This window comes from Manis javanica, chromosome 1 (assembly GCF_040802235.1).
Source record: "Manis javanica isolate MJ-LG chromosome 1, MJ_LKY, whole genome shotgun sequence".
Taxonomy (NCBI): Eukaryota; Metazoa; Chordata; class Mammalia; order Pholidota; family Manidae; genus Manis; species Manis javanica.
The window spans coordinates 191,985,792-192,000,238 of NC_133156.1; the positions used below are offsets into that span (position 1 = coordinate 191,985,792).

Here is a 14,447-nt window from a genome sequence, read left to right on the forward strand (position 1 = left end):
AACTGTTTGAGAGGTACCTGTTAATGGATTAGATATGTGCACCTACATGAGGGGTATCAAGGATCACCCCTATGTTTGGGGCTTTTAGCAACCACTGAGTAAGGCATATTGAAAGATCAACTTTGAGAGGAAAGAGAAATGATCATGGTAAGATCACAACTTTGGGTACATTCTATTTGAGGTGCTTTTCAAGGTACGTAAGAGAGTATGTCAAAAAGGCAATCAGACTAAATACCATTCTCCACTGAAAAGAACCAGGACCTCTTAGAAAAACTGATGATTTCAGGGCTGGTACAAGAAAGAAAGTATTATTCGTGGTATTCATGGTAACATGAATGTAATCATAACTTATCCACATTCAACTAGCAAAACAAATAGCCTACACTCTTCAAAAATGTCAGTGTCATGACAGAAAAAAGTCTGGGAAGCTGTTCTAAATGAAAGGATACTAAATAAGCATGCTAACTAAATAATACAATGTGTGATTTCTTAATGAGAGCCTGCATTAGAAGGAAAGGGAGAACAGCCAGGAAGAGCATTTCTGGTACAAAAATTTAACTGCCTATAATTAGGATCAAGAAGGAACAGCCAGAAAAGGAGGAAGTAAAACAGGAGAATTTGTTCTCACAGAAATCAAGGAAAAAGAATGTTTTAAGAAAGGAGTGGTCTACAGTGTAAAATGCTTTTGGGAGGTCAAATAATATAAATAGGAAATATTTCTTGCCAAGTGTGTAACTAGCTATTTTATATTTCTGTTGTTATTTTAAGAGGACTATTTTAAAGCATATTTTCTAAATGGTTACTATTAATATATAAGGAGGTGACTAATTTTTTCCCTGATGTAATTAGTTTCCTTTTTTCCCACAGGCAATACATGTTCATTACAAAAACTGAACTATAAAATAAACACAAATTAAAAGAAATCAAAACCCCACAAATTACCTACCTAGAAACAACTACTATTTATTTTACTGTATACACTATCATGTATATGTACATACTTATTTCAAAGAAAAAAAGATCACATATTCTGTTTTAAACCTATTTTATTTATCTAATATATTGTGAATATCTTTCTATACTAAGACATATTTGGAAAGCTATTTTTTTAAGGTATTATTGATATACAATCTTATGAAGGTTTCACATGAGCAATATTGCGGTTACTACATTCACCCATATTATCAAGTCCCCCCCACATACCCTATTGCAGTCACTGTCCATCAGTGTAGTAAGATGCTATAAAGTCACTACCTGTCTTCTCTGTGCTATACTGTGCAGGGTTATTTTTAAGGCTACATAGGAGTACATTGCATGGACATACCAGTTTAATCCTCCTTTGTTTATTATTTGGATGGCTTCTAACTCTTTGTCATTACTAAAAGAACTGCAATGAACATCGTTATAGCTAAGTGTCTGACCATGCTTAATTAACTGTTTACTGATTATAAATTCCTAGAAGCAGAAATGCTTGTTCAAGAGATACTCATATTTTTTTAGGCTTTTGCTATATAGTTACTGTGCCTACAAGAAAGATTTTATTAACACTCTCACCAACATGAAGAATGGACCCATCTTTTGGCAGCTTCACCATCAAAAGTGTTACATATTTTTAATCTTAGAATTATATTGTATGTTAATTTTATAACCTGACCTTTCTAAATAATAATTTCAGTTTTCTAACTGATTTTTTCATATCTGGCAATTTATAAGTTAATATTAATGAAAAGATACAGTAAAAATTAAAGAAAACCTTTCATAAATTGTTCAAACTAAGAAAAAAATCAAAGCATAAGTTTATGTTTACTTTTAGTAACAATAAACCAGTATTTTAGTTACCATCATGGGCTGTGCCTACTAAATAAAGCAGTAGTTCTAATGCAAATGCTAAGAAAACTTAAATGTATACTATAGTAAATGGAAGTAGAATGAGGAATAATTTTATTCTGCTAAAAGAGATGTATAAGGATAGGAAACAGCATCCTACGCTTATTCCTAAAGATTCCTGTGCTGTGTACTTACAACAAAGGTCTGCGTTCTTGTCCAAATTCTGCCTCGTAGTAGCCATCTCTGCAGTCTTTTCCTACTAAATCATGAGGATGAGGTTTATATGGGTCATTCTTCGTTACTAATGTAATTCTCACTTTTCCTTTTCCATAATAGTTCTTAATCTGAAAAAAAGGGAAATTAAATATATGGTCCATAAATACATCTCATTAAGAACTGATCTATTAAATGAGAGTTCAATTTAGGTAATATAGTTGGCACTGGATAAAGTCCAACTGACTGGCAACAGCAGTTTGGATGAAATTTTTCAGAGAAATATCCATAAGAAAGGATTTACCTCTTTATTCCTTAGCATATTATTTTTTGCCCTAATTTCAATTAGTTATGTCATCTGGTTCCACTTATTTTTCTTTGAAACAAGTAAAGTTATACCAAAATATTATCATAGAGCACAAGGAACTACTTAGGTGTAGAGTCACCAAAGGCTGTGCTCTTTTATTTACTGCAATACCATAAACATCCCTTTAAAGTGAACATTTAAGCCACAGTGGAAACAATAGCACACCAATGATCAGTTTTCTTAATATGTGACTTTCATTTCACAAAAATATGTTAATCACTAAGCATATCCCAAGTGTTCACTGTACAATAGGCAATAAAATCAAGGTTCACAAATTAAGTACATCTAGAACACTGCGAATGTAGAGGGAAGTTAAGCAAGGAAAGAAAGGGGAACACTCTGAGTGTGGGGAATAGCTAATTAGTATTTAATTTGGAAGCTAGTGCATTTTAAAAATTAGAAAACTGGAAGTTAAGCAAAAAGCAAGGAATATAAAAATTAGCATATGACAAGGGAGCAAGGTAGTTAAGAATGGATGGCTTAACAGTAAGAGGGTGCTAAAATCCATAATTCTGAATTTAAACTTAGTTTTAACAGTAACCATGAAGTAGTTACTGCCTTTCTAAATGAAAGAAAAAGTAACTTAAAACCTCAAGACAGGCTAATACAGAACCCAAGCTGTGAAGTGCTTAGGGCCTATTGGAATGGAAAGGATGCAGATCTTAGAAGTATTTTAGAGTATGTATAGAATAAACTGAGTTATGGAGAAGCATTAAAAACAGCTCTTAAAGGATTAGAAGAATAGCATTTTCTTATTTACCTTAGCATCTCTTTCATTTTAACATTTAAATCAAAGGACTTAGATCTCAAATCCACATTATTGCAGAAAAGTGTGATAAAAATTAGGGATTTGAAATTTAATACACAGTTTTGCCAGCAGTTTATTCTATAATTTAGCATTCCTTTTAAGTTCAATAGGATAGACTTTGTAAGTAATCTAGTTTTAACAGTGACTTAAGATCTGTTGATGAGAGATTATATAGTACTTTTCAAAATTCACCCAGCCATCAAGGTTTTTAATTGGCATTTAAAGGAAAAAAATTCATTAAAATCAGATGAATTATATAAAGTACAAATATGGTATATTTTATAAATACATTACCAAAGTCATTGTGAATCAAAAACTATTTTCAAAATTTATGTTAATATGAAAAAACTATATTTAAAAAGTGAAAAATATTCAAATCATTCAATGCAATCCAGAGTATCAGTAAATAATAAAAGTATTTACTTTTAACAATAAAAGTAAAGAAAAAGAAGACAAAAATGTTCTCCTTTTCCATAGCTGCTACATTAGCCAAAAATCTGATTGCAGGACAAAAACTTCTGAGTTCTCAAACCCATATTTTTAATTTACAGAAAAATTTTGCTCACCTCTGGAGTGACAGTGCTTTTTCCTCATTAGCTATGTGTTCCACTGGAGGGAACATCATCCAAAAGCTGCCAATGAACACTAAGAACTATAAATCACTCTACTTAGATTAACTATCTACAGGGATGAAGAATCCATTCTATTTTTAAGAAATGTTCCAAGACATCTATCTAGTATGGATAACTTAAAAAGAAACAAAGGGAGGAAAAAAGAGATGATGAAAAGACCATGGGGTTGACTGAAGAAACTGGGCTTTCATGTAATTGCTGTTGCTAAAATATGAAGCAATTAACGGCAAGACACGCACGGGAACTAGTCCATTACCTGGATAGAAGGGTATGTTCGGTTGTTGTCTGTGCTGTGCTCCCCCGGAATGCTCCCTGCTGATCGCCCTTCGCATTTGTATCTAAAACGCATCCCCCTCTGCCTGGGTTGTTCCGCTATCTCTATGTATGGGTTATACCCACCTGAAAATTTTTAAAAGGAGCTTAGTGAGATTAGATGGCAATAATAATGAATTTTAACTATTTTGTTTTTTTCAAAACAGCAGGCTAAAAAATTTCCCCTCCCAGTATTAAATAACAAGGTTGAAATGTAATTATCCAAGATTGGGTGGTAAAGACGCCTTTTTTCCCATTCAAATTGAGCTCCTTTACAAGGTTGTTATAAGTCATTCAAATCATATTTGCCAGTGTGAAGTTCTTAGATAACCACTTCAGAGATACCAACTTCTCACGTGAGACAAAGCTGAAGGGTTTCCCCCAAAACTCCCCCAGAAGAGTCAAGATGATAGTCTTCAGCAGTACAATACTATACTCCAAAAGTAAGTTTAAATGCTTGATATTTACATTAGATTCTTAATAGTGGACTAAAGACTGCTAATTGAAAATGAAAATACTTTCAAATCCTTGCTTTAAGGTATGTAAACTTTTTTATAGCTCCATTGGAATCTTAAAGGATTTATACATAGTATATTAAAACAAGTTCCAGATGAGACTTCAGGCTCAATAAAATTTTCAATCAGTCCCATTTAAACCTTTCTAAAACATAAAACCCAATGGAGGATGAGAAAATAATTGCTTTTTAGAACAAATGTAATTGAAAATATACACCAGTGGAATGAACTACTGATACACACAACAATATGGATGAATCAAAATAAATGCTGAGTGAAAGTCAGACCATAAGAACATATACTGTATGATTCTTTTTTATATAAAAATCTGTAATTTAAAAAAAAGCAGATCACTGGTTGCTTAAGGACAGGTGTGTGGAGTGGATGGGGGAACCTTTGGGGGATAAAGGATATATTATCTAGATTGTGATGAACTTCAGGGTTGTATATTTACGTCGAAAGTTTATCAAACTGCATACCTTGTACAATTTATTATATATTCATTATGTCAATAAAGCTCTCTAAAACATATACACCTTTACCCCTTCCTATTTTCCAAATTGTGGAAATGAAAGGTCAATGAAGACACTCAAGAGCACCTTCAAGTAAGGTATTTAGCAATGTATCTTTTTTCAGGGGTATAAGGGTGCCTTTCATTAAAAGAAAAAATCTCCCTCAATCAGTTTAGTGATTTCTAAATTCTCACAGTTAGATATCCATTTCTTTGACTAAAGACTTATCCTTTGTTAGAATGCAAGCAAATCTCCAAAAAGGGAAACACAGTGGGTCTTAGTGCAGTATAAGGAAGGGGCCTTTTGAGTCCTACCCAGTCACAGCTTAACAGTGAAGACCCTGGAAATGTTAAAAAATCTCTTAAGTCTTTTACTCTATAAAATGGGAATAATACTATACCATAGGGTTGTTGTGAGGATTAGAGATAATGTGTTTTAGGTTCTTACCAAGTGTCACACATATAACAAATACTCGACAAATGGTGTCTATTATTATTTCAGATGCTTTCTGATTTATAGTGATACCATGATGGTGTAACAATTACTACTTTCAAGGATCTAATGGAAGAGTGAGACAAAAAACACAAATTACTAGACTACAGAAGGGATAAAACAAAATTTTGTTGAAGCTAACAAATTCTACCTGAAAGGATAAAAGTGAGAGTCAGCAATGTCCCTACATTTAAAAAGAGTTGATGAAGCAAAAGCAAAAATAGGGAGAAAGGAGAGAGGGTGGGCAGTCTAGGGAAAGGGAACAGTGTGTCCAAAGGTGTGGTAGCAAACAAAAGAGAAGTTAAAGAATTACCAATATAGTCCCAGTTGAAGTGGAGTACACTTCCACCATCCTTAGAAAGAGAATCAAAAGCCAGAGTATATTTGGGGATTTGGATTCCATTCTATGAGTGACAGAGAATCAATGAATGGTTTTATGCAGGTGAATCACATCATCAGATTGACATTTTAGAGTAAGAATTCTGGTGGCAGTAGACAGACTGCAAAGAGAAAGCAAGGTTATCAGTTTAGAGGCTGTTACAATAACATAGCCATGTTGAGGGTATGTCTGAAATATGGTAGTGATAACAGGAATGATGGATTATAGAAGAGATAAAATTGACAGTTTTTGGAGACTGAACCTTAAGGTAAGAGAAAGTAAAGAATCATTGATAGTTCCATAGTTTCTACTGTGGGTTACTGAGTAAAGTATTACTGTTACTTTTAATTTTATTGTGATTGGTTCAGACTCCTATGCTTTAATTTACTACCTTGTTTTAATTTGCTACCTATTTGTTTATTCAAAAGACAAAGAGCCAGGGAAAAATGACTTCAACGTAATAAAGTTCATTATGCTTATTTCAATTTTACTGAAAAACATAGCGCATGCAGATGAGCATTTCAATTTCACATTCTTCTATATCCTTGATACATTTCAAATAATTCAAATTCACATTTGAGTTTCAAATATTTCACATCCTTATATACCCTTCAGGAGTGTTTAAAAGAAAGTACATTTTTCCTCTCAAAGGTTCATAACACTCAATGGCATTTTTAAAGTGGTATCTTAAATCATATATGTGGTTGAACTAAAGGTCAAATAAATCCCTGCCCACTACTTATTTAAAGGTGTCTTAGTGGGAAGCTGATGTAGAATGACATCATTAATGGTAAGTGGCTAACTTTTGGGGGAGGAGTGTGAATAAAAGTGCTAGGCTCATCACAGTGAGGATTCAAATTTTCGTTGGTTACACAATACTTCTTTAAACTAGGAGGTGTGTCTATGAAAAGTCTACAGACAAGAAAACAGAAAAGCCATTGTTGAAAGATTAAAACATTAAAAAATTTTTTTTAATTATAAAAATGACAAATATTAGTTATTATATAACATCAAGTACTTAAAGAACCTTTGAGATCTATTCTTCCTATTGTAAAAGCTCTTTATTGGTAAAAAGTCTCACTAGCAACCTAGTGAAGGAATTTATTGTAGTAATTCTATATTCCCCCAGCTGGAAATAATTTCCCCTCCTCTAAACTGCCAGAGTATTTTGTTTATGGCAATTATTCCAAATAACTATAATTAGGGGAGACTTGCTGTTTTACTTCTTTTTGAAAAAAAAACTACTTGTATTTCTCCAAGCTACTTCAAGGCAGGAATTGTTACTTACTCATCAGTGCCCTGCACACAGATATTCAGAAATATCCGTGGAATGAATGACTGAATATCTAAAGATATTTTTGTTTGTATTAGTTATGCAAATATTGAACAGCTATATGAATAATTTATCAGCTTTTCCTTATTAGGTTCAATTACTATGGGAAAAAAATAGTACTTTCGTAGGTACTAGAATCACTACATCTTCATACTTTTCATATCCATTCATATTCTAATTTATCTATATTTATGATTTTTAAAAACTTGCCAGCTATAAATCATTTGTATCATGCATCAGAACAATATACTTTCTTCCTCAGAAGTGCCATTCTTCCTGAAGATAAAAAGTGCTGAAAATGTAGTTATCTATGGAGAAGAAGAAGGTAAAATATAAATCAGGAAATTGTAAAGAAAATGAGTACTCCTAACTAAGATGATCTAAAATCACTATAGTTTTGAAAAGCATTGAAATATCTTCAAAACTGGTTGCAATTAAGTAGATTACTGTATTTTTCTTTAAACAATACTCTGCAAAGCTGGGATTGACTCTTTATTTATGTTTTTATTTGCACTTAGGCAAAAAAAGAGTGCTATTTGAGTTGTCAAAATAAAAAAGAAATTACACTGAAATAAAGTTAAAAACTGATCAATTGTTAGAAAATAGACACATTATTATTAAAACCTTTTACCTAGCCCTGGGAACTGCATTAATTGTACAATTAAAAATGTTATTGCAAGACTGTTTTAAAGCACTTTTATGTATCTTTCTCATTTGATCCTCTTAACGTTAATCTTTATAAAAACAAAACCGTAATTATTGTCTCATTCTACAGATGATAAAACTGAAGTTCAAAATTATATAAAGTTGTGAGAAAAACAAGTATGACTTTAGCAAATAAGATAGCTGGGATCCCAGGGAGTCCAATTCAAAGAACAAGCCTATAAAAGGCAGCTGGGGGAAGAGTCACAATAATTGATATAGCAAATAATCTAAAATTAATGAAACTCAGTTTAAGAAGATAATTATTTAGATCCAATGAAATTCCTGGAACAGATTTCCTATCAGGGGTGTATATCAGAATAACTTGAGCAGGTTTTCCAAAAAGCATACATGGCCTGTCCCACCTGAGATCTGCTGGCTGGAAATAGAAATCTGCCTAGAGCCCAGACATGTTTCTGAAAAACCCTTCCAAGCAATTCTAATTCTAGTAACTCCTGATTAAGAACCACTGCCCTAAAACATAAATAAGTGGAAACAATGCACATACCTAGAGAAGCAATCCAAAAATTCAAGTACATGTATGGAGGCATGGGCTGGGTGAGGGACAACCTAGGCAGTGGAATTATGACTACTACTAACTTCTCTTTCTCTCCCATTTTAAAAAGCTTATCCAAACGCAAGCAAGGGAAAAATGCATTTTTACAGGGAAAGCCTTCAATCCCCCCACTAACTTACTTAAAAACTAAATCATTTGCAAAATTATTATTTTAACTATTATCAGTAACATTTCTTACAATACAGCACACAAATGGATGTGACATGTCACTGTATTAACACCACAGTTGAGAATAACTGACTAGATACTGCATCTCCCTCACATATGTACTGGGTAACAAGATTGCCAGAGACTCAAAGGAGCAAATGGAGCTAATAATATATACTTTTCCAAATATTACCACCATTCATTTTGGAGAAAAAGATCTACTCTTCTTCCTCAGAACTAGGAACCCAACTGAATCACAGTGATGAACTTCGCCTTATGACACAGATGAGTTCTTTCATTTTTTTTCCCCAATTACAATAAAAATTTAGAGTTACCATTTCTTACATAGATAAAACTATATTTTTTAACATAATTAACAATGGGGCAAAGAAAACAAGCCTATTCCCATGAGGACACAGAAGGTGCAAAAGAAATCAAACAAAGGATAAGTTATATCAAGTTAGCAAGGACACCCATTTATCTACTAAGTAATTTTTTATTTACTTTTTTTTTTTCAGAATGCTTAAGATCATTTAAATGGACAAAGGAGAAAAGATACACTGCCTCCAAACATCACTCAAATTCCACTCCCCTAGTTTAAATATACATAAAACCATTTCAAATTGTTCAAAAGTAAATGGGCATTATCATACATTCTTGAAAATATATTTTCTATCTAGCATCTGATCTAGTTTATTATTATAGGTGTTACAGTTTCATACAGTTCTAGAATCATCAGTATACATAATAGTAAGTGCCAAGTGTCCTTTTAGTAGCTCCTGTTTCCTAGACGTCTGACTCCCAAAACAGCTCCATTTACAGGTATGCATTATCTCATTTGTTACTCACAACAAGACTTTGCAGTAGTTATTCCCATTTTTATATCAGAGTGGCAGAACTGGAATAAAAACCAACTCAGGTCTATCATGGGCTAAAGCCCAGGCTGATTCAAACATAATCAGGTTCTCAACTGCGTCTTAAGAATCCAAGTAAAGTAATTTTCAGATAAGTATTAGACTGATTTATGTACCACAAGGTCAATAAAAGATGTAAAACGTTTTGGGAAGAGACTCTACCGCTACAGATTCCACTGCCATGGTGAATATGGGGGGGAATAAGTCTTGGGAAAAAAAACCTTCCAGGGTGAAAAGGCAGGGATATATTTAAAATCTGTCTTAGATTATTCAGATATTTAACTAAATTAAAAATCGATGGCAGAGCTAACTCATCTGTCTTGATAAGACTTCCAGATTTAAAAATAAAAATTATAGGATGTCCATTCAAATATGACTTAAATAATTTTTTTAGTATGAGTATACCCCATACATTATTTGGGTCGTGCCCCATACATTATTTGGGTCGTGTGCCTACAAACATAATCGTTTACAGAAAACACAGATGAAAGACAGAACAGAAGGCAATTCTGAGTCCCTTAGACTGTATTTGAGAAAGATACTACACACCCTAGACATTTCCAATTGTGATTTGTCATGATTTCTTTCTAATCATTTCCCTCACTGCATTTACATCTATCACACATCACCTTAATCCTTTATACCACTGTTCTCTACATTTTCATATGTTGCATAAGTCATTTGCTTTAGCTACCACTAACAGCTTACAGCTCTATCACTAAAGATTAAGTCACATGAAACAGTGATGTTTCCTGCTTATTCAAGGGAAATAGTTCACACTACAAAGAGTTGGTAAGTAGTTCGGTTTACAAAAACAATTTCTTCATTACTTCCTATTATGTGACACAGCGGAATTATATTAAAGAAAACTGAGAATAACAATACCTAACTTTTAAAACTTATTTTACTAAAGAAAATACTATTTACCAATAAATCTTTGTGCACACAAGATCATTTGCACTTTCTACTGGAACAACGAGAAGCTTTAAATTCAAACATAAAATAGCTAATTTTATATTAAACAGAATAGAATCATAAATATACAAGAGTAATTAATAGTGACTGCCTAACTGTGCAAACTCTAACTGGGACTGGGAACATTTTTCTTGACAATGCCTATTCTAATGAATCGTGCCAAAAGACTAGAATCAAGGTACAATAATTTTTAAAAAAGTAATGAAGACAGCTTAACAGAACCTGAGCTGTGAAATCCTAAATAATTAATCTGATAATTTACCTTATCAAAGTCCCAGTTACTCATGGTATACTTACTTAATTTTGCTTATGAGATTATGATCTGCTACTTCTAAACAGATAACATATGCAGCTGCACATACCTATTTACATATGACATCCGGTGAGAAATGAAGAAACAGTCTTAAATATGTGGTATCAAAAATAGTTTTTGAGGTTTTAATACTACTTTACTACAGAGTCTAAACTAGATAATGATAAACTAAGCAAATTTTTTTGTTATTCTCTGTTAAATTAATGTTTCAAAACAGGATGGAAATTTGTAATTCAGTGAATATTTTCCTCTAAGGTCTTCACAAGTGATTAAGGAAAGTACACCAGACTCATTTAAAAATTATTTGCTTAGCAGTTTTCAAACAACTGAATTACAATTTAAATTGTTGTATTTTAATTGTCCCAATTGAATGCAACTCCAAAAAAGGCAAAAAAAAAAAATAACCCCTCAAAATCCTAACAGCTTTCCATTCCTTTAAATTTTCCCTCCTTCAATTTAGGGAATCAGCCCTCACAAAAGCACAAAACACTATTATTTAAACAGGTTTAAACTAAATAACATTTAAAAATGATGTGGATCTTAAAATACTCTCTAAAAATGGTTAATGCTTTTCTCTCTGTTGAAAGAATTAGAAGTATTACATTCATGCCATATGTTACGTTTGATTACACTGACAGCAGGCTGACCATTTTACTTACAATGCTCGCCGTCCTTTACTACTTTCATATAAATTCTCTTTCTGATATCCAACTAACCAAGTATTTTAAGTCCTCTTGGCACTTTTAATTTAAACGTGCTTTTAATTTACGAATTTACCAAATAATCTGAAAGTATGGGGTCACTGCAGTAGGTAAAGAGAAAGTTGAAATATTTAAACGACATTTGTATTCATTCTCACATGAAAACCACAGACAAACTGAAATCAAATGTCATGTGAACCACCTCGATTTCCTTTTCAGCCTACAGCAGCAGTAGCTATGACATTGTTCTGCTCAAACCTCTTTAGAAGTCCTTCACGCTTTCTACTTCCGCTTCTCTGCTAGACATCAGCTTTCTGAGGGTCACTGAACCAGGGAGTTGGGAGGATACGGGTCAACAATCAACAAGCCCCCTTCTTCAGCCTCTAGAGGACAGCGTTAACGTGGACTTGGAGGCCTCCCTCCCTTTCACGCTGCTTCCCCTACCGGGAAAGCGCCCCCACAAACCTGGCCAGAATACTGTGAAGGTCCACCTGGAACGCAGTGTACTTGATTTACTCGCCTTACAGGTAGACCTAAACCACGGCAGTACAGGAGTCATAGTTCCCCCTTGCGCTCTAAGCTGTGCTGCGTGGCAAACCCGTTTTCCCCTAAAGCAAGAGATCAACGCATTTATTAACTGCAAATAAATATTTACCTACGTGATAGGAAGTTGTTTTCACTCCCACCCACATTTCAAAGCGCAGGCATTCTAAAAATCCTCTTTTCCCCTTCTTTTCAACAAAATAAAACTAAACTTCTAATCCGTAAACTCGCAAGTACGCACTTCACAATGAAGACTATCCAACTTTGAAGCAACATTTCCACTCATGACCTGTTAAAATACCACTGGTGACTTTGAAAGCTGCACCACATTTTGTACAAGTCAGCAAAACAGCGATCACCTCTTGGCACTTGGTGAAATTAAACTAAAAAAGATAGAGCTCTCCTGGGGTCTGAAAGATCTTCATTTCTGTTCGAAAACATAAAACTACCATTTTCAATGTAAATTAACGTTTAAATACGAGAACTCTTCGTCCTCCATTTAGATTCTTGTTACTTACATAATGGTAAAATCAAGTCGCTGGGAATTTCTAAGGTCGCGGATATAATGGCATCAAATTACAGAGCCTGACTTTGATTTCGCACGCAATCACTGAACCAAGCAACTTTTTAAAAGGCTGACAGTCTGCCAGATGAGGCGATTTTAAAGACAGAGTGCGCCACAACCAAAGCTGAGCCCCCGGAAGACTAAACAGCAAGCCCTCTACGGACGAGCTCCTGCCCCGGTTCGCGCCCGGCCTCGGCCCGCGGCAGCCCGCGCTGGGAACACTCACCGGAGGCCATGGCTCCGCTCACCACGCCGCCGCGTTCCAAGCGTCCGGACCGGAGGCCACCGCACTCAGTCAGCCCGCCAGTCAGTAGGGCGGCTCACGGACCTCTGCCGGCGGGACCCCCAGGTCCCCTGGCCAGCCCCGCGGCCTCCTCCTCCTTCCCGCCCTCCTCTGGGTTTGTGGCTCACACCTTCCCACCCCCTTAATTCTCGCGTTCCGGGTCACCCGGCGTCGCCCGTCCAGGGTGCAGGAGCTGGTGGCAGGGGGTGGAGCGCGGCGAGAGCCGAGCACCGGCAGGTCCAAGGGGCTCGCAGCCAGGCGAGAGGGGGATTTCCCGCGGCTGACGTAGGGCCCTCGCCGCTGCTTCCTCCGGGGGCGGGAGGCGGGGCATCTTCGAGGCCGGCGCGCGCAAATCCGCACTCGGTCCGCGCTCCGCCCCGTCCATGCCCCGCCCCCCGATGCCCCGCCCCCAACGCTCACCCGCCCCAATGCCCCGGCGGCCTCGGTTTGGGACCAGGGCCGGGGAGCGCGAGCGCTGGATCTTCAGGAGCGCAGGGAACGCTGGGAGCGGGGGGAAGGAGGCGGTGACGGCGCGAAAGAGCGGGCTCCGGAGAAATCCCCCTCCTCCAGGTTGTTCTTAGGCGCGTGGTTTAAAGTTCAGTAGCAGGTGGGAGGGTGCGGTGACGTCGAGAGGGCCGGCTGCCCGGGAGCACTAGGGGCGGACCCGGCGGCGAAGTGGGGCCGACCCTCCCGGGCTCGGGGGATGGCAACCCGGGGTTTTCGGTGGGTGGTTCCCGGTCTTCCCGATTTCGCACATGCAAATCTTCGCCCCCGCGCGCAGCGCAAGCGTCCCGGGTGCGCCCTGGCGGGGAAGTGAGGGAGCGGCTGGTCGGATTCATTTGTAATTCATGTATTTGCATACGGGGACCCCCGCAATCTGATTTTTCTCTTTATATCTAAATTTCGAGGCCTTGGTAAGCTTTACGTACTTTACCACTCAAACTTTTAAAAGCCTTACACTCTGCATCATAAGCTAGTTGTCTCATAACGCAGTGTGCTCAAGATTGATTTTGGGATTTGACAGATACCCAAGAGTAAAGGGAGAATGGAACGAACGTTATGTGTTAAAAGTATCTAGTTTTCTGACCTTGTTTTCTTCATATGCTAAGAACCTCCTATGTGTCAGTTTATTTACCGCATTTATAAGGTATTATTACCCTCATTTTATAGATGAAGTAATCGGGATTTAGAGAAATTTAATACTTAAGAGAAGTTAAGTCTATATCTAAGAACGTTGGTAAAAAAAAAAGCAGTTTAAACCCAGGATTGTCTGACTCCAAAGTTCCATACTCTTTCCAATACCCCTTACTGCCTAAAATAAGTATAGATGGGGAATG

At 36.2% G+C, this 14,447-nt stretch overlaps 1 protein-coding gene across 8 annotated transcripts in view; it reads right to left on the minus strand.

Annotated features, from left to right (window-relative positions):
• Window positions 1–13,453, minus strand: part of REL (REL proto-oncogene, NF-kB subunit) — a 39,167-nt gene extending 25,714 nt beyond the window's left edge. For 3 of the 8 annotated variants that reach the window (XM_073212795.1, XM_073212777.1, XM_073212780.1), the window contains exons 1-3: window positions 12,185–13,021; window positions 4,104–4,246; window positions 2,023–2,171 (exon numbers count right to left, since the gene is read on the minus strand). In XM_073212795.1, coding sequence (XP_073068896.1) covers window positions 2,023–2,171; window positions 4,104–4,246; window positions 12,185–12,278 — 386 coding nt within the window. In that variant the 5' untranslated portion in view covers window positions 12,279–13,021. Of the gene's footprint in view, window positions 1–2,022; window positions 2,172–4,103; window positions 4,247–5,991; window positions 6,179–12,184; window positions 13,023–13,053 lie in introns of those variants that run through there. The other 5 variants (XM_017648515.3, XM_036996631.2, XM_017648510.3 and 2 more) reach the window with 5 other exon arrangements.
• Window positions 13,454–14,447: the final 994 nt, after the last annotated feature.